At 41.6% G+C, this 21,144-nt stretch overlaps 1 protein-coding gene across 3 annotated transcripts in view; it reads left to right on the top strand.

Moving 5' to 3' along the window:
- The window catches only part of DPP6 (dipeptidyl peptidase like 6), a 529,059-nt gene extending 508,314 nt beyond the window's left edge, over window positions 1–20,745 (top strand). For all 3 annotated transcript variants that reach the window (XM_056485082.1, XM_056485079.1, XM_056485080.1), the window contains exons 17-26: window positions 5,061–5,108; window positions 8,233–8,331; window positions 10,647–10,716; window positions 12,990–13,184; window positions 14,151–14,205; window positions 15,025–15,130; window positions 15,951–16,009; window positions 17,247–17,319; window positions 17,417–17,490; window positions 18,462–20,745. In XM_056485082.1, coding sequence (XP_056341057.1) covers window positions 5,061–5,108; window positions 8,233–8,331; window positions 10,647–10,716; window positions 12,990–13,184; window positions 14,151–14,205; window positions 15,025–15,130; window positions 15,951–16,009; window positions 17,247–17,319; window positions 17,417–17,490; window positions 18,462–18,608 — 926 coding nt within the window. In that variant the 3' untranslated portion in view covers window positions 18,609–20,745. The remainder of the gene's footprint in view (window positions 1–5,060; window positions 5,109–8,232; window positions 8,332–10,646; window positions 10,717–12,989; window positions 13,185–14,150; window positions 14,206–15,024; window positions 15,131–15,950; window positions 16,010–17,246; window positions 17,320–17,416; window positions 17,491–18,461) is intronic.
- Window positions 20,746–21,144: the final 399 nt, after the last annotated feature.

Below are 21,144 nucleotides of genomic sequence, written 5' to 3'. Positions count from 1 at the left end.
AACTGATGCCTCAGAGCAACCAGATTTATTTCTGCTCCACATAAAGTAAGCATGAAATTTATTACCAGTATCACACAGGGCAGAGACAAGCAGTACCATCAGAGTGGTTGCCCGAGAACAAGCCAGGATTGATTATTTTACAAGACAAGTTACATTTGAGGAAGTAAAGATTTGATTAAAAAATTAAATGCCTTGGGGAGGGTGAATAGCAGCATAAATCTGTTTGATGTTTATGTCAACAAGGTTGCCAAAGCAAACAGCACTAACATCTGTCCATAGCATGGGCTGCAAAATACTGCAAATGGGGAAATATTTTAATTGTGAGCAGTGGTTCACACAACTCCCCATGTCTTTATTTATTAGGCTGATAATATCACCCCAACACATGAACTTTATGCAGCACATATAAATAATTCATGGATTAGCAAATAAAGAGATCTGGAATCTGTACACAGAGATGGCTGTTGCCAATTATCTCACTTGTGCAGAGCCAGACCCTTTCAGCTCCCATCGCTTGCAGCTGCTCTTTTAAATCATTCATCACTGCTTAAGAGATATGCTGGTGGTGCTGGCAGAGAGTATTTGAATTTTCATTGTTTACACACTGTAAATTTAGCTTCTGGTCTGAAATTATCTGCAACATTGAAGCCTTTGAGAATATAGATGAGAAGTACAAGACAACTCCTCTTTTTATCCTTTTGAAACACTTCTGTAATTTTGGTTAACTTTTCTTGAATTTTATTTCATATTCTTTCTATAATCACGATTTTCATTTTAAAGTTATATTAACTGATATAATTCCCTATGCTGTTTAGATCATTAAGACATCAGGAATACTCTGGAATATAAAAAGCATTACAAAACAAATGTCTGGCAAATATTTTCTTCAAGGTTGTAAAATTATTTTCCATTTTTCTTTTAGAAATCTATACCTTATCACCTAAATATCTAGAGTTGCTTCTTTCCATTCACGTTTAGCAAAACCCTCTTGGAAATAATAATAAAAGCTGCTTAAAATTTGATGAAAAACCATGACCAGTGCTTTTTCTTATCAAATTACTGAGGCACTGAGGTTCTGTGCCCATTCAGATCACGATGGGTAGCTCTTCCTGGGTGATAAATTTGCCTGTTGTCATTATAGTGATATAGCTCAATTTATTTCTTGCATGGGTAATTACAGTAATGGTTTTAAAGTCAAAGGCCTCATGATAAACCCAGACTTTCAGCTGTATTAATTGAAAATCTAATTCATGTAACTGGAGTCCTGTGCAGCATTATTAACCATGCAGCTATCTGTGATGAACAGAGTGTGTCTATACACAGAAGTTCTGTCAATAGTTTTGCTCCTTTCTCTTGAGCTATGAATAAAGAAACAAGGTTCAAACTCCTGTCAGGATGCTGGGGTTGGCTGGTGCAGTGCTGGAGGCAGGAGAGGGGAGTGGAGCCTGCAATGGCATTGGAGCACCCCCCACCCTGACACAGGGTGCAGAGAGGGATAACAGGCTCCTGCTTGTGTTGAAAATTTTGGTGGAGGTGGCAGGGAACATCAGTGCCAGGTCCCACACCTTGGGGAGTGTCACAGCCCTGCTTGTGCCTTCCCCTCTGGGGTGAGAAATCCAGCAGCATCCCCTTCACAGTGTCATGCAGAAAGTGACCTGCCTTGATTCTGGGAACAGTCCTGGGGCTGTAAGGTGTGAGCTGGGTCTCTCCCTGCAATGAGGCCAAAGCAGCTCAGTATCTGCTTTACTTCCCTGAAGTGGAGCACTTGGTCTTTGATCCTTCAGGGAGCACAGGTGGGTTTTTTTTAGGGCTCTGTGAGCAAGAGGCAGAGCACTCACAAGGTTTCTGAGGGGGGCAGGGGCACAGGGGGATCATCAGTGCAGATTAAAGAGCAGAATGTGCCAGGGGCTCAGGAGTCCCCATCACAGTCTGGAGGAAGGAGCCACGGGCAGGGATGTGCTCTCCCTGCTCCTGTCAGCTCCCAGAGCTCACTCAACAAATTAGGTTTCCCTCTCAGATCCACACATGACAGTGGATGGCATTTAGCAGATGGCATGTGTAATGGGACTGTCACACCAACACAGGTTTAAAAATAAAGCTGGGGAGGCAGTTAATGAATATACAATCCTCCTTTCAAGGAATTCTTTCTGTCCCTGTCAGGCATTAGGCACTCAGCTTGTGTTGAAAGACTTCTGATGTGTGTGCATTAAAAGACACAGCCTAGCATGTAACTGGGTTGTTTTACTTTAAAAACTGATATTGAAATAAGCAATTTATGTCATCCCTAAAAAAGTGACTTTTCCTTCTTGATGACTTTCAGCCTACTCACAAGTTCTTTAACTGGATTTTATCATTGAGAACATTTAATATTAAGAGTAATCCTTCTCACAGAGATGATTCTACTCTGTAGTTTTCTGTCTTTACTTTTTTCCTTGTTTGTTAAAAAATAAAAATTAGGCAAGTCAAAAATCTACTTTGTCAAGGATACTTATTAATTCTAATTATTTTTTAAATTTTATATTACCTCACATTGAATATCTTTATATAGGACTTTGCTTAAAAGCATTGATTTGAGGAGATGACATAGTAACAGTTGCTGTACTTAGTAGTGAGAGGCTAACACAATATATAATACATGTCATTTTCTAAACTAAACACTAGAATTTCTCATTATTTATTTCTCACAGCTTTTTCAATGCCAACAAAAAAAAAAAAGGAGAAATAAATTAGAAAATAAAAGGATTATATGCATTGTATTTCTCCCTTTATCCCTTTCTTTTTGTTGGCATTTTGATGTTAATTAAAGGACTATGCCAGCTCCAACTGAAGCCATTTGGGAGGATTCCTTTTATTTTCAGTGATGATTTTATCATGCCCATGTTTATTAGGATTGTTGCTTTTCCAGCAGTCTGGCTTCTGGGACTGCAGGAAAAAAGCAGGGCAGATTTATAAATAAATATGGTCAGCAGATCAATGTATATCAGTAGGAGAAAGGAAAATTCAGCTAAATCCTGGTGAATAAACCAGTTTTCCTTAGTGCATTAAAATCCACCTTCCTGCATTCTAAAAATATGGTGCTAACAAAAGAATTGGACTGTCAGGGGAGAAGATTCTCAATTACAAAGAAATAAAATCAGACTGCCATATTAGTCAGCTTAATTATAAATAAAATCTTTTTTCTGCCTTTTCTCTGTATAGGTGAGGTCTGGATGAAACACTCTTGACTGCCTGCAATGGGATGTGGGTTCTTGGCAGCACAGGGAAAAACACTGACACAATTATAGCACCTTAAAGCTTTTCTTGCTCTCAAAAACTTATTTCATGTACCAAACCAGTATGGATGGCTCACAGGAACCTGCTTTTGTTGCTATTTGTGTGCACACTCCCAGTTACAGCATTTCAGGGGAATTTTCTCAGCCAGACCAACAAAATTGCCATTGCACAAGTGATGATCCCACAGGATTTGCTTGTAGGCAACTTGAAAGGGTTGAAATCTCAGTGAGTATCAGTCTCTTAAAGCTGTATTACTTTTAAAGCTTAAAAAACATTGGAGTTTTTGATATTCAATGTGAGTTTTGGGTCTCTCACCACCAGAAAGACACTGAGGTGCTGGAGCCTGTCCAGGGAAGGGCAGTGGAGCTGGAGAAGGGTCTGGAGCACAAATCCTGTGAGGAGAAGCTGAGGGAGATGGGGGTGTTTAGCCTGGAGAAGAAATTCAGGGAGATCTTATCACTCTCCACAACCTCCTGAAAGGTGGGGTTGATCTCCCAAGGTATAAGTGATAGGGCAAGAGCAAATGGCCTCAAGTTTCACCAGGAGAGGTTTAGATTTGATATTAGGAAAAATTTTATTCTTCAAAAGGTTTCCCAAGCATCAGAACAGGTTGTCCTGGGAAGTGATGGAGCCACCACCCCTGGAGGTATTTAAAAGATGAGTAAATGTGGCATTAAAGGACATGGTCTAGTGGTGGGCTTGGAAGTGCTGGGTTAATGGTTGGATTTAGTGATCTTAGATATGTTTCCCAGCCTAGGTGATTCCTTCAGTCTCTGATTCTGGGATCTTCCCACACACATGGCTTGGGAGCCTCCTGGCCCAGCTGCTCACACTTGCTGCTGTTGTGCCATGTTACATTATGGGGAAAGGGAAGGAAAGTAAGATATCCACTGTCTGTGAGGTGAATAATTCACCATTCATCACTGCAGGCTGCTTCCTTCCTGAGCAATACTGCCAGGCTCAAGGAAAATCCTACAAACAGGTATGGGTGCAACATGTGAGTGGCTGTCCTGGGTCAGCCCAGCTTGGCCCAGTGTCCTGTCTCCAAGAGCAGTCCAATGACAGCAGGGAGAAGGAAGCTGACAAGCAGAATATGAACTTGATCTCATGTTCCATCCCATTTTTCTGTCCATCAGTCACCTGATGGCTTTGTGCACAAGATGAACCCAGATCACTGTGCTAAGGACTAAAGCACCCTACAGCATCCTGTGGTAAAAATTGTGGCATCCTGAATGCTGCAGCATCCTGGGGCAGTGAAATGTGTGGTTCACTCATGTACACTGCACAGTAATGATAATCCTCTTTGTATAACACTGATTTCAATACCCAAATGCTGCATTTTAAGACAGAATATGTGACTTTTATAGTGTGAGAGCCAAGCTGGTACTTAATTCATAAAGAAAAAATAATCTGCAAAACAGCAATATTTATCCATAGCATACAAAATGTAAATGCTTTGTGCTGTGATGTTTGGGTGTCATTAGAATAATTTTAAAGGCAAGTGATTTAATTGTGTTTGTGCTAATTATAATGTTTACAAATTAGGGAAAGATGCATTTAGTGGTCTGTTGGGAAAGAGCTTTGAAACCTCACATGTCTTTGAGTCTACAGTTCTGTCATTTAGTCATAAACTCTTTCTAACACCAGGGTGATTTGCTTTTTAGATTACTCTTGCATGAAAAGCAAGTCTCAAGAGCCTTCAGCTCCACGGAATTCTAAACCAGGTTCCTGTGTGTGTGTGTGCTTTGACAGAGATTTAACCAAGTTCTTTTCTTCTCCTTTTCAAGGTCCCCGTGTCCCGATGGTGACTGTTCACAACACGACAGATGCACAGAGTAAGAATGGGCTGGAGCTTTGCAGCTCTTCAGAGGAAAGCAGCCAGGCAGGACAGTGGGATGTAGCTGCTCTTTGCTAAACTTGCACTCCTGGGGACCCCAGACTGTGCCTAAATGCGAGTTTTCTGCAAGGCAGAGGGACCTGCAGAGCTGCTGTACTGCCATCACAACAGCTGCTGTTTGGGGTGAAAACACACTGGCTGGGGCATGGTGTTTGTTATCCTCTTTCTCAAAAAATGCATAGTTCAAATCTCTCTCCTTTTGTTTGTCTTTCACCGATTTTGCTTTGAATCCCATATGTAAGAAAAAAGATAATAATATAAGGTAAATATAAGAAATATTTGGCCTAATCTGTGGTTTTAATAAAACCACTCTGATATGAATTATCAGAGATAATGCAGAGGAGTGAGCCCCACAAGTGGTGCCTCTGCCTGGTTCCCTGATCTGCCCATGGAGATTGTAGCACTTATTGTTTGGTAAAGCTTTGTCATGCTAATGATTTGCATCTGCATCAGTGCAAAGCTGGAATTATTCCAAAAACATGTTTCTTCCCTCAAAATATTTGCTCTCTCTATAGCCATTACCAGACTGGCAATGTAGAGTCCAAAAAGCCATGGAGTTTCTGGGGGTCCACTCTGGCAGAGTGTGACACTGAGTCTCACATGAAACCAAGATTAATCTGCTCCTGTCACTTTGATGAGAAAACATCACCTTTCATTTTAACAAAGAATTTAGCCCAGCCTTAACTGCAGTTAGGGACTTCAGGCACTGACATGGCCCAATATTGAGCAACACCTTTATTCTATTTCTATCTGCTTTATACACAGAAGATACCAGTTTATCAAGTATCAGTTTTGTTTCTCTGGGTTTACAGCAACTCACTGCTCGTCTCCAAAGGAAAAAAAAAAAAAGAAAAAAAAAAAAGAAATTAAAAAAAAGAGAGCAAGCAAACCAAGAAACTTGGCACTCATACTAAAGATTTACTGTGAAATGCTGACCTGCTTCATTTCCCACTGGAGGTTGTGAGTGTCACAGGAAAGGCTCTTTGCACAAGGAAGTGTCAGGTCCTTCTTCTTCCCAGCAGAGCCTGAGGTTGGCCATGCCCTCCCCAGGAATAACCCCAGAGCAGCCCACTGATGCCCACAAGGACTGTCAGCCAGGGGAGTTTCTTCACCCTGATCTGCAGCTCCAAAGTCACTTTCTTTCTCCCCCACTTTAATTTTACCCTAGACATGGAGGTGTCTGACTGGCTATGCCAGCATGGCTCTCATGAGTGGTGTTATACCCTCCTGGACAGTTTAATGAAATACTTTTAGGTGAATAAAATTGCAGAAAATATAAAACAAAAGCAGTAAATGAAGGGCTTTAAAAACTAAAATAAAACACACCAGGGCTAGTTTTACTTTGACAGATGCATATGAGCAGCATCTATTACACAGAGAACTCAATCTACCCATATGCAGAACACATCTCTACTGAAATTCATGATCTTTTGCATATAATTACCATTTCCCCTGGTTCCTTTCTCCCCCCCCCCCCCCCCCCCATTTTTTTTGCTTTTGAATAATGGGCAGCTGACAGTCGCATGTTACTGAATTTACTTATTTAATATGAGCCCATTACTCTATAAAAGGGAGTCTGCCTCTGTATTCTGCAATAATCTGATAATAGCAAGTTGCAGTGAATATTAGAGAATGCTTACATTTAATTAAGCAATGACCATTTGTACTCTACAGACTCAAGCTCCCTGTGGTCCTAAAGCGAAAAGGAAAGTCCTTTAGGAGATATGCCAATCTTTTTTATTTCCTTCACAGTCTTCCTGGCTTTCTGTGAATGCAATTATATGAACAAATAAAAAGGCTTGACTAAATTCCCCTACGTGGCAAGCCCCTTTCTGCTGATAAAGCTACTTGTGTGTGCCATAATTAAATGAGAATCTTAATATTTAACTAAACGTAATAGGCTGTTGCTTTGCCACTTTTGTGGGGGTTGTGGCTTTGATAAAGAGCCAGGCTTTGCAGAAGCAGGGTGAATAGTCACTGAATCAATAACTACTGCTGAAAGATCTCTGAAATATATTAACTGGGAAGGGCAAGTTTGTGTCTGCCTGCCCAGCAGAGATGGGCAGTGAGAGCAGGATAATCAGGCACCAGAGGGGTTACATATCTATTTATCAGTGTCTCTGGAAAGGGAAGTTACAGCCAGTGACACACAGTGTGGTGGGAAATCTCACACCCTCCTTGGGTTCACATGGTAGAGAAAATGCCCTGGATCCCCCTGGTTCACACTCAGACTCATGCCAGGGGAATGAGCACTGCTACAGGCTCCCTAGAGCAGGATTCACTCACCCCAACCCCTGAATGCCCCCTCCAGGGGCTCAGGATCTTTGTGGAGACATTTCCCACCATGTAAGACACACAACCCAAAGTGTCTCCTAGAGAGGGGCCCTTTCCCTACCAGCTGGGAAGGACTTACTCTTTCTGGTGCTGGAGGTGGCTTCTAGAAGAGGCTCAGCAGGTAGAGCACATGGCCAGGATGGGGGGATAAGGGTTAAATCCCAGGAAGGAGAAGAATCCTCTATTTCTGACCCAAGGAGCCCTTGGGTAAGACACATAAGCAAAATTAAAAATTTTTGAAACACTCCAAAAATCAAGACTGCTCCAAAACCTGATACTGCAGGTTTGTATGAGCTTTGTCCACTCTCCTCTCCCCATGGCTTTCCTTCTCCTGGATTCTGTCTTGCACAGCAGCACAACTTTGGCTGAAGCCCTCCATATCTCCTCCCCTCCTTATATATGTGTAACTTGGACACAGACTTGAGGATCTCTTCATGTGAGATCTATCTCTGCATGATGGGGGGATGTCTGACCCATGGTAGTGTCCCAGCACAGCAGGTCACCCTCCCACCTCCTGCAAATCACTGACTGTCACTGATTTCAGGAATGTGGCTTTTTGCCTGTGCAGAACTTGGAAGGGGTTTCAAAGATTTAACTGAGTTAGACATCTGTGAGGACTAGAAGGAAATCTGTTTGTAAGGAAACTTGTTTTATATATATCAAGGTGACCATAAAATGCATTTTCACAAACTGAGTCAAAAGTTTTTGTGATCTTGTCCTTCTTTCAGAAATTTTTGAGCTGGAGGTAAATGAAAATGTGCAGCTGGCTGTAAATGACAGGCAAATGCCTAAGGTAGAATACATGGAAATCAAGATAGATGATTACAGTAAGTAGCACCTTTCTTCTCACTTATTTTTCTCCCTTTCACTGCTGTAGCTGTGAAATGATACAGCTATCCTGGGTAGACTGGCAGGAGGAAAAATGGCTTTGAATCTCAATAAACTCACACAGTTTACAAAGCACTCTCCTGGAATATGCTACATAAGGAGGTTATTACAGAGGCAGAATTTGATGAGAATTCTGCTAAAGAAAGGCAAAATTATAGGGTTGGATATTTTTTTTTTCCTCTTAAAACTTTCTTTGTGAAGAAAAAGCCACTCTAGGAAATGACACAGTAGGGTGCCCTATTGTTGGAAGCATTTGCCCTGGATGTGTGTGTGTCATTTGAAATGGGTTTGGAGTGGGATAATCTGTGTGCTTGCTGGCTACAGCTGTGGCTGCCCCTCAGTGCCCAGTCAGAGCTGCAAGGAATGATGATGACTTTCCCATGACTGCCCATTGGAGTCACTAAAGATTCTTCAAGAATGCCATATGATTTGGGAGGGTATTAAAAAAAAAAAAAAAAAAAAAAAAAAAAAAAAAAAAAAAAAAGCTTTAAGAGAAAAGACAAAGGAGAAAAGGAGATTCCACCTGGAGTAAAGAAAGCAGACTCTTGGAGCAGTTTGCACCTGCAGCTGGTGTGTTATTTCTATCTCTTATATAATCATTCATACACATATATATATATATAAAAGAGAGAAAGAAAGACAGAGACAAGAAAAGAGAGAGAAAAGCCTGGTGGCAAACAGCCAAAGTGTAATTCTGTCTGTGTAGCTGTACCTGAAACAATCTAAGAAAACATTTCCCCTGGCTGTAAGCAGATACCTTCCCCATATGTGGGAAAATCCACATACTCAGAGGTTCCCCAAAATCCCAGCCTGCATGTATGGTGGCAGCTCTTGCAAAAACCCCCAAACTGTGGGTTCAAGGTGTGGCCCATCATGTTTCCCATGGCAGGAGTGCATTTCTCAGGCCACAGGCAGTGAGGTGAAAGCAGCAAGCTGTGCTGGAGCCAGGTTACTGATTTCAGCCATTCCCAGATGTTATAAAATGTGCAGCAAAGGCTGAGAGATGGTTGCCATTTGAAAAAGAAAACAATGGCCCTAAAATGTTCTGTTTGCCACATGGGCATAAGGAGCATAAACCAGAGCATAAAATAACAGGAACAGACGAGCACTTCCAGGTTTATGGACAGGAAAGGATGGGTAAAGAGCCCATATTTCCCCCCATGAGCCAGCTCATGTGAGACTGGCAGTTTATTAGGGATAACTCAGCTCAGGCTTTACTGCATCTCTGCTCATTTAACCCAAAATATACTTGTGTGCAGTAAATACAAACTGGCCACAGCCACGTGGCCATTCTGCTGTGCCATCCCTGTGTTTCCAAAGCTTTGGGAGGAGCAGCCTTAGGAACACTGCACATAGCACTTAGTGATATTTAAGTCAAGCAATGGCCTTTTTGGCTGTCCCTGGGCCATTTATCCAATTTGCAGCTATTAGCATTCAGATGGAATAACTAATTAGGCAGAGTGTCAGGAAACGATTGCAAAGCAAACCACTTAAACTGTGCTGCTAATCTGTGTATTAATCTACTGAAAATGCTCCTAATACTGATTTAATTGCTGGGCATTTGCTAATCTAGATTGTAGTTAGCATTTCAAAAATAAACGTGCTGTCGTCGATGCAGAGAGTGTTTGTATGGAGGCAGTTTTGGATACTGACACAGAGACAGAAATGACATTCAGTTAAAAGCAGCTTTAGTGATCACATCCCTTCTTCACAGTGGTTCTGTACCACTATAACAACTTGGGCTTTTCCTCCTGTTTACAACAAAATTTAACCCTTTGGAAGTTAGGATTAAACTACTTGTTTCTCCCTTGTCTTCACACCATTATAGCAAAATAATTCTATTTCTCTCCCCCAGCCACCATACTTAATTGGGTTTTAAATTACCATTTTCATTGCCAATTTTCCTCCTTCTCTGCTGCCCTGAAATATTGATTTCAGTCTGCGTCACTCATCCAGCTGCCAAAAAAGGAAAATTGTAGCTATTGACAGATGTTAATTGAATGCTGTAAAAGTGATGCATGACTGAGCAGCTCACACTGTACTCCCCATTTACATTTCTTGTCACCTCAGCTATCACAAAATGGGCCTTTTCTTTGGCAACATCTGTGTTTCTTAGGTGATATTCGCCACAGCCTCTGAAGAAATGCCATTTTTCTCCTACTCATCTGTGGCCAAAACACCAGAAAAATCTATGGGAATCATGTCAGCATTTCCACACTGAAGCCATGTTGTTATTTGTTCTTTTTTTGCTTAGGATTGCCAATGCAGATCTTAAAGCCAGCGACCTTTGCAGACACCTCACACTACCCCTTGCTTTTGGTCGTGTAAGTTCTTGCTTTTCCTTTCTTTCACATTATCAGGGCAGCTTGGAAATCTTGGCCATAATCAGGGACTTTCAAGATATGTTTTGTATAAGGAATTCCAGTCTAGCACATTGGTCCCTACCCCATCTCACTGCACAGCTGGGGGAGGCCAGATGTACATCCCTTCTTTCCATATTTGAGCCAAGGTTTTCAGCTCCCAGGAGGGCACCCTGTTGAAATCCTGCAGAGTAAATTGTGGATTTTGTGAAAGTGTTTCATTTGTGGGGCAGAAACGGGAGGAGGAGGAATACAAGATGTATTTTGACTTTCTGTCCCAGTGCTTAGGGCACCCACCTTGTGATTAACAGGTAATTTTAGAGTGGAATTCAGTCAGCCTTACTAGAGCTTGAATTTTAGGTGTCCTCATGCAGAAATCATTCCCTTGTAAGTGCTGGTGTTCACTGAAGTGACAGTAAAGAGAGAGCTGGGAACCTTTGAATATCTCCACAAAGTAAGCATTTCTGTTAGGTAGGTAGGTTTTCCTCCTGGCGGGCAGAGCAGATGGATATTTCTTTATGCAACATTTAGTAATAATAATACACATTACTGAGGGATTTTATTTTTGGCAATTTGGAAAGAAACTGCAGGAGGGAATTTGCTGACCTTGGATGAACCTGTTTGGCCCTGGCTGCATCCTGGTGCATCCATTGCTGCCTGCCAGGGAGCCCCCCACGAGAGAAAAGTCTCATGCAGCAGGGATGAATGCCTGGTGAATGCCTGTGCCACCCTGCACAGCTCCCCATGAGGGGCAAGGCCACTGCAGGGAGCTGTCATTACATCACAGAATTACTGTGGAGAAAATGTGCTTCATTATCCAAGTGCTTGAGGAAGATTGGTTCTCATCACTTGATCAGGCTGCCTCTGGAGCTGGGTGGGCTGGGGTCTCTCTTGGATAAATGCAAATGACTGGAGCCACATGTGCATTAGAGTCCTGCAGTGAAGTGCCTGGTGTCTCTGAGAATCCCAAAAATGACAAAAAAAAAAGTAGATAAAAATGCCAGTGGCTCTACAGTAATCCCAGCCCTAAATTTTTCCTTAAAGTTATCATCATCATGCCTTGTTTTTTCTGAGCTGCCTGACTGAAGTAGAGTCTGTATTTCTCAAGACAGTTCCCCTGTACAGGATCAGACCCTAAGCAGAAGGTTGAAGAGGAGGTCTTGCCCACTCCTTTCCCTTTCTCACCAATTTTGGGCCAAACTGGGCATTATTAAGCTGGTTTTTTATAACTTTAAAGAAGTCTTTTCCCTCTGTACTTGTGTGAAGCAGTGATGACAGAACCACTTCTGCAGAAAATAAAAAAAGAGTTTTGGGGAACATAAGAAGTAGATGTACATTAGAGCAGGCATAAAAAGGGAAAACTCAACTGATACTGTTTGCTCACTGGAGGAATCCTGGCCAGTCAGAGATGTGCTTGCTGGTGGGGTTCAAACCTCAGCTTAGAGGCTGCTGTGCACAGAGGGAGGCAGAAACCAACCTGCAGCTTCCACCCAGCCCCAGAACCCACCCCACACAATCATCATCCCCCTGCATGCCTTCCTTGCAGGGACTGGTGTCCCCTTCCAGGAGCCTGTCTTCCCTTACCCTGCACGATGGGGCTGTGGGTCCCCATCTCTTGGAACCCTGGTCACTGAGAATTTTAGGCTTTCTGTGCTGGCAGGCACAGACCCCCAAGAGAATGCTGGATTTGACTTGAAGCTGTGGAGAAGGTTTCCAAAATAGAATGATAGAACTGGGATTATGGGTGTGGGGTTTGAATAGAAGTGTGTAATATCATGTGGTGGAAAACTTGGAATTTAAGGTTTTAGAATGTAGTAATATATATAAAGCAAGATGGGGGATTTAGGGGAGAGGTTTCCTTCTTTTTCACCTTTTTCTTCACAGGTCTAGGTGGTATTTGGTAATTGGATAGAAAAGTCCACACTGTGGGCCATAGGTGGTTGGTTAAAAGTAAAAATAATTTAGGTGTAACTTCTTAATCAGACAGTTTATCCTTAAAAGACCTTGCAGAGAGAGAGATAGAAACCATTTTTTTAGTTTGTTAGCTTGAAGTGCTGTAGAATTGACTGTAATCTAGATAAGAATTAATAAACATCTGAGCGTGACAAGTCTCGCGCATTGAATCCCGACCCTGGCAAAAAGAAGACAAAACGTGATGCCCATCCCAGGGCAACCCCCCAGCCCTGGGGAGGGTGTTTGGTGCCCTTGCCCACCCCTGGTGGCCGTTTGTGTTGCAGGGACGGGACGCCTGGCAGCCAGATCGTGACGGAGAGGTTCGAGGTGACGTGGGAGAGCGTCATGGTCAGCGCCCACAACGCCATCGTGCTCAAGTTCGACGGGCGCGGCAGCGGCTTCCAGGGAGCCAAGCTGCTGCACGAGGTCAAGAGGAGGCTGGGCCTCCTGGAGGAGAAGGACCAGCTGGAAGCTGTCCGGTGAATGGCACTGTCACTGCAGGAATTGGCTCATTGCTATAATCAACCCAGGGGTCATCAGTCGTGGTTGCTTTAATGGCGTGTAGGGTAGAGCAAGGACGATGGAGCTGTGCAACTGCAACTGTGTGTGAGAGGGAGCTCATGTCAACCTGAGCACAGGGAGAAAAACCAGCCTTAAAAACACAGCTAAATTAGAGCACACTCATCTGTATCTCGTGTTCAAAGCCAATTTATTTTTAGCTCTGTACAGTCATACTGCTACAAACAAGCAAGCTTGAATATCTGTTCCTACATTAATCTTTTGCTTGCCTAGTAGTTGGGAAAAAAAAAATCCATTTTTAAATCCTTAAACTTTTTAAACAGAATAACCAGGGCAAAACCCTAAATGTCAAGCCCTGTCATATTGTTAGATTTATTCTGCACATAATCACATTAAAACCACTATCAGAATATTGCAATAGCTGTGCAATAGCTTATTATGACTTCCAGAGGTAGTGCAGGTTATTTGTTGCCATTGCTTGGTCAAATCCAGCACATGAGGTTGCAAGATTAAATCAGACAGATCCGTGTGAAAGCAGCTTGGACCAGTGTGACTTAGATAGTCTGCGTCAAGGGGAAAGGGCTCTAAACTGAAAAAGGGCAGGTTTAGATTAGAAATTGGGAAGAAATTCTTGACTGTGAAGGTGTGAGAACTGGAACAGGTTTCCCAGAGAAGCTGTGGATGCCCCATCCCTGGCAGTGTCCAAGGCCAGGCTGGATGGGGCTTGGAGCAATCTGGGATAGTGGAAGGTGTCCCTGCCCATGGCAGAGAGGTTAGCAATGGATGATCTTTAAGGTCCCATTCAACTCAGACCATTCTGTGATTTTTTTCTGTGGCCAGTTTAATTTAAAGCTGAAAATCACATTGTTTTTGCTGTTGAAAGGAAAAATATTTTTAACCCATGCTTTTCCTCTCTCATGTTCTAGGACAATGCTGCAGGAGCATTTCATTGATAAAACAAGAGTTGGTGTGTTTGGGAAGGTAATGTTTTGCCATTGCTCCTCTGTGCTGTTCCAGCTGGCTGATATGGCTAAACAGCTGTGCTGAATCCTGATTTATTGAATATGTCAGTGATTACCTCTTTATTATTATTTCTTTTTGGGATAGACTGCACCTTTCTCAAGAAAGGTGTAAGCTTTCATTTCACCAATGTATTAATCAATTACTTATTTAAAATTGACTTCCAAGTGCAAAAAGTGACTGTTGCTCAGAAAATGTCATCAGATAGTTCATTATTTTCTCTCACTGCAAACTTCCATTTCATTTTCACTTTGTCTCCTAAAGCCTATGGGAACATGGGTACATCTAATTCATGTGTACAACAACCCTGTGGATTTCTGAGGCTGATTTGCCATGTGTGCCTGGCTGGCCCTGTAAAGTACACACAGTCTGAGATGAGAGTGAAATTGTTTGCTGTGGGAGACAAAGGCTTGGAGTGGGTGTGAAGAGATCTGCACGTACAGCAGCATCTCTGCAGGGAATTGTTAACAGGCTGGCAGCAGACTCTGCAGAAACTGTGATGCTCATTTTAAGTAGAGAAAGTCTGGGGTAAACATTTTGGAGAGGTAGCATATCTAGTTAGGGTATAGCCATAAAGGGGGATGAAAAAGGCTCCTGCCTTCAGGAGGGTGCCAGCCATGTGGGAATGTCCCTTGTTCTGTGTTTTTCCAGGGCAAGGTGTTAAAGGCTCTCTAATGGCCAAGCATTTGCTGCAAGGTCTCAGCTGCCCTGTTTCTGTACCCAAAAGCAGCAGTGGCTCCCAGCAGGGTCACTGACAGCCCTGTCCCCTTTCTGTTCCAGGATTATGGTGGTTACCTGAGCACTTACATGCTTCCAGCTGGTGAAGACAACCAGGTGTTCACCTGTGGAGCTGCTCTTTCCCCAGTGACAGACTTCAGACTATATGGTAAATCCCATTCCTCAGCCCACAGACCCTCCTGCTGACCACAAATGATAGTTCTTCCCTATCCTTTCCCACTTGCCATCTTTCTTTCCCAAGATCCTGCCTGGTTTATATTCTGTGTCTTTTTAGGAGTAGCCATAAACCCTTTTTCCCCACTAAAGCAATTTAGCTGGCACCAGTGGGACAAGCCATGATAGTCAGAGTAATCCAATCACTTTATTACTCCTTTTAAATACAGGAGAAGTGTCTTTAAACCCCTCCAGCCTTTTCCACCAGCCACTCCCACTGCCCTGAACGTGCTTCCTTCCTGCCTGAAGCACCATCCAAGCAAGCTGTGGTCCAGTCTGCCTGGCCCATCCTGCACAGCTGGTCCTTTCCCTCAGGAACAGCAGTTCCCTTTGCACTCAGTGCCAGTGGAAACCAGGGCACTGCCAGGGAAGTCAGTGGTGTTCAGCCAGACTTCAGGAGCTGCACAGGTATCCCTGAACCTAAGGGAGCTCACTGCTGATGGAGAAGGTCCCATGTGAAAGGAGAAAGGGTCACAGCATGATAGAGTTCTTCTATCTTAGCTGCATTAACAAAGAAAAAAAACATTTAAAAAGGTTTCTCTGTGACTTATTTAGAGACCAGAAGTACATGGTGATGATGACAGACTGTGGTATCACACATATCCTTAGTGCATTTTCAAAAACTTCTAGAAATGCATCCTCTATAATTAAGGTCATGTTAGAAAATAAGGTGGTTTTAGCATTTGTAATATTTGACTCTGAAGCACCAGTGTATTCATGACTGAAAGTGATATTTTCATTTTTTTCTCTTCAAGCTTCAGCCTTTTCTGAAAGATACTTGGGCTTGCATGGGGTTGATAACAGAGCATACGAGGTAAGTGCCTGGGCACTGCATTTCCCTGATAAAATGTGAACTGAGCTCTCCCTCCAGGTGTCTGCTTTGGGGAGGAAGCAAGGCTGTGCAAGAGGGGCTCACTAGAGAAGCTCTGAAGGTGTCCTTCAGCCTGCTTACTGCTCTTCTTGTCTTAATAGTAATCATGGATAAAGTTTTTATTGATTTGCCCTCGTGTCTGCCTCTGTAAATTGGGTAAACACAGTTTTAGAGATTGGAAGAGCAGAGTGACTCAGATGTGCCCAAGAGGACACGGTGTCACAACCTCCTTGAAAGTTCTTGCCAATGGTCTTGCCACTTTGATTCTCTCTGAGATAAACTAATCCAAGTGAAACTCAGCTTGACTTTCTCAGACTTTGTGATATTTCAGATGGGCAGAACTCTGTGCCAGAACTGAGCAGGACATGGAAAAGGAAACACAGCACCAGTTAAAAAGACATTGTTTAATACACACGATGGGATCTGTTGGATCCTGTGCTGAAATTATTTGGAGCCAAAACCTGATGATAAAGAATAATCACACAAACAAATTTTTTTATAAAGAAAATCTAGTTCAGCTTCTAATCCTTGTCTCAAGAAGACATGAAGGCAGCAAAGTTGTCACAGAAAGAGCAGATACCACCCAGTGACCTCACAAGGGAAGATTTATCCTGGTTACCTAAATTCTGAGGTCATTGTCTCTCAAATGTTGCACTCATAATCTCTACATTAGTGCAAAAGCTTTTTGTTCTTTTAGAAATCGTTGGTATTTATATTGTGCACCTAAAAGACAGATGGGACAAAGGTGTTCTCAGAAGTGGACACTTAAATTTTGTATCAGATCATCCCCCAAGCTGCCAAAACTCATTGAGTTTGGCTTTCAAACCACACCAAAGTCCCTCCAGATCCATGAAGTGTTCTTAAGCATGGGCACACTTTTCATCTGTGCTTTTTATTCACTTTGATATTTTCCATCTATTCTGCAGTTCAGGCTTTTACTGAACATTATCAGAACAGAGGAGGGACATGTTCCTGCTGCTGGCACTGCCCTGCCAGCACAGGGTGGGGGTCTGTTTTACCTCTAGATTTATAAAAGTAGCCAGGAGAATATGCTGTGCTGGTGTCTGCTTGTTATCCTGGTGATAAAGTATTAAATGGAAATAAGCACTTCTATTGCCTCCATATAAATTGCTAATTTCTAGCAAGTTTTTTAATCTTATTGCAACCTTTACCTTCACAGATCAGCAAATTATCACACAGAGTCTCATTACTAAAGGAACAGACATTTTTGATCATTCATGCTACTGCTGATGGTAAGTTAGCCCATCATTTGAGCTCATTATGTTTGTGATAGCTTTGATTTTTGTTAATTAAATTTGTCTCTTTAATGATTGCAATCTGTTTTTACAGAAAAAATCCATTTTCAGCATACTACGGACCTTATCACACACCTAATTAGAGCAAAGGCTAATTACAGCTTGCAGGTACAGTATATGTTGCTTTTTTCTTATATTTGAACAGTTATTTCCCTATTTGAACTCAAACTTCTGTTATGAAGCAAGGTTTGAAAAAACACTTGCAAACTCAGCTTGCCAGTAGAAACAGCACCAGCATATAACATGTTTCTGTTATATGTGACATCAGTGTTTTGGTCTGGACATTTGTAGAGCAATTATTGAATTACAGTAAATTAGGTTGTGAGAGATATCTCTAAAGAATTTATGCCTGTTGACTTTCTTTGGGAACAACAGAGCAAATTCAGGATGGATTTCAGGGAAACAGGGTTCTAAATTAAATCAACCAGAAAAGTTACAAAGATATGTGTCACTTAAATCTGACATCCCACTGTGAATGGCACAGCTCCACTTTCCACCAAATTATATCTCTGTTTTGCATGGTCCATGTCCAAGCCATTAAGTCTTTCAAAATGAACCCACCCTAACAACCCTGCCTAGACAACCCATTATGATCCTCCTACATTTCCTCAAGTTACCTGCTCCATTTAAATGAAAAGTTGGGTTTAAACTATTTCATTTCTGGCTTCACAATTTTTGTTTTCAATGTAATTACTTCTCCAGCAATATTTATTAATTTTTTAACTTAATGAAATTTTTCCTTTAAAGCCCTCATTTTTGGTCAGCATAACCTGATGCCATTTCTCTCCAAAACTTTTTTTGGTTTTCACAAGGAAAGAGTGGGCTGGCTCTTCTTAGACTGAACCTGTTCAGAATGGAATTAATTGGAAAATCCTCTGCCCCAAGAAATAACTTGTGAGGGAAGTGCAACCCTGCACTCAGAGCCCTGTGGTGCCCAAATTACCCTGGGCCTGATCACCCATGGGAAGCCCTGTGATGCTGAGGAGATGCAGTGGGTTTGCAGCTCAAGCTGCAGGTGTGGGTGGTCAGTCCTGAGATATTAAGCTCTAAAATGTGTGTATTTACCTGTTTTCTTGCAGATTTACCCTGATCAAAGCCATTACTTCAGCAATGCAGCATTTGAGCAGCACTTGTACCAGTCCATTGTCAACTTCTTCGTGGAGTGTTTCCAGGTTCCAGACAAACTCCCTCTGGCCCCACTGAAAGAGGAGGAGGAGGATGATTAACACTACTTGTCCGTGCTAAGCACAAGGCAGATCTCTCTGACAATATGCAACTGGATCATTTTCCTGCAGAAAGAGATGTTGTTAGCATGTATTTAAAAAAAAAAAAAAAAGAAAAAAAAAAAAAAAAAAAAACGACAAAAAACTGAAAGCAGCTCCTCTGCTTTACTTGACAGCAACTCCTTCCTAAATGGAAGAACATTAAGCATGGTGAACTCAGCAGAAACTGCTGTCTGAAATAAATCCATCACAACCAACATTATTTTTCTTTGGAATTTTAAATTTTTTTTCTTTTTTTTTGTTATTTTGTTTTTTGTTTGCCACAAAATGACTTCCAGAGTGAAAATGGTAGACGTGGAACTTGAAGGAGCACCCCAAGAAACCACTTTGAGGACTGGAAGATTTAATGTCTCTTTGCAGTCAAGCAGTAGCAGCGAAATCCATCATCCACATTAAGGTTACTATAGTTAGCATCACACTGTGTCAGAAAAAAATAAAATCTAATCTAATACATGGAGAAGATTATAGCACAATTATTTTAAAGGATACAGATTCATACACTTGCCTGTTCTTTTCCACCTTCAGGAAGTTTGTCATTGCTGAAGGATACACAAATCCAATTGTGCAAAATATCACTATAGTTACACTGATCTTTACCTTCCTGTAATTATTTTGTTAATTCTGTATGGCTTTTACTTCTGTTGTTCATTGGGTCTCATGCTTACCTTATTAGCTTCTCAGCTTGTTCTGGATGGGGAAAAAACATAAAACAGATTAACCAATTCACTTTAGACTTCAGGGGTCTAATGAGGCAATGGGACTTGAGCTACCCAGATATTAAAAAATCCATTGGAATAAAGCAAAGAAAAACTCACTCTTGAGTTCCCAAAATAGCTCTTGCCAGCAAGATTGAGTATTTTCTTGGGCAGCCTTGAAAAATATGCACATAAATAAGCTAAATCAGCTTGCATTGAAATATTTTTTTATTGCAATGTAGAAAAATACGCGACAGTCATGATTATTCTTTCTCTTTCTTTAGTGTTGGAACAAATGGTTGGTAACCTGCTAGGGAACAGCCAGGTGAGGCTGTGGTACAGGAATTTGTGCCAGAGACCTCACAGACCACCTTATAAAGCTATGTAAACAGAGACAATGTGCAGAGAATCATTGCACATGCTGTCAGTGGCTTAGTTTTATTCCAGGTCAATGATTAGCATATTCCAAACACATTTAATTATCTCTTCTGTTTACACTAGTTTTGACAACCGTAAAAGAAGAAAAAAAAAAAAAAGAAAAAAAAAAAAAAGGAGGATTTTTGCTTTAAAAGGTCTAACTGTTCATTTTAGCAGTGGAAGGCAACTTTCAGAACTTCTTCTGAAAAACATTCAGCTCTCAGAAAGGAATCCAACCTCCATCCACTTCCACCTTCTGCATCATAAAAATTTTGACAGTGTCGCTCCTTGTAAGATATTCTGACCAAATGTACAGCCAGTATTAATACTGTATATTTCATTTTGTTGTATATAAAGGAATGTAAGTCAGCTCTTTGTCAGATCCCCAATCCAATATTAGTCTTGTGTTCGACATGCATGCAGTAACACTTCTTTGCTGATCAGGACTCCTTAGCAGCACTAGCTTGGAAATATAACAATTAATGTAATTTCTTTTCTTGTTTTAACAGCTTGAATGTCAATGCCAGTTCCAACTTTCTACATAGTACCGTGGGTAAACTCACACCCTGACAGCAATGATGATGTTTCCATTGTGTTCTTTAGTGTGTCTTTTTTCTTACCTTTATTTTAAGCTTTGAATGTTGGTTGTACTTTGACCATCATGAAAAAAATATATTGATAAACCACAGGAATTACCTAGTTTGGTTGGGATTATCTCCTTTAATTTACAGTGCATCGACATTGTGTGAACAAGAACTACAGTGTAAATCTGCTTTATCTGGCAAAATGCCAAATAGACCATGAGAATGCTGCGTGTCCAGATTTTGCTACGCTGAACAGGCTCGAGAGCCTGAAATGAACTTGAACTGAGAAATGTAAAAATCTGCTCTGTCCACAATCTTTTGTAGAAAGAACTTTAGGATGTGGCATGGTAGTGTTTGTTCATTCATGGAATAAAACATTATTTTACCACCCTGGTTGCTACTGCTGTTATTTTGTGTTAAGTTATTAAATAAGCATCACGTTGCTGGAAATGCTGTTTCTGGTTGAATGGAGCCCAAATTGGCATGTGCTGACTTGCTGCACATCATCAGTGCCAGGGTGTTGTCCCATCAGCTGACACCCACTAGACCAAACCAGATTTAGAGGAAGAGAAATTCAATATTTCAAAGCAAAAGCAAGAAATTATTGAGGACACTTACTCCAATCTTTGTTTCCAGCAGATCAGGAAACAAGAAAATGGAGCACTGGGACAGGGAAGGGCAGATTGCAACAGTCCAAAATAGCTTTGCTGTTATTTTGTTTAATTATCTAAATGCAGCTAGCATTTTTTTATTGTCCAAACAAATCAAGCTTATGCTCTCAGC

This window comes from Oenanthe melanoleuca, chromosome 2, assembly GCF_029582105.1.
Source record: "Oenanthe melanoleuca isolate GR-GAL-2019-014 chromosome 2, OMel1.0, whole genome shotgun sequence".
Lineage (NCBI taxonomy): Eukaryota > Metazoa > Chordata > Aves > Passeriformes > Muscicapidae > Oenanthe > Oenanthe melanoleuca.
This window is presented reverse-complemented; position numbering and strand designations above follow the sequence as displayed.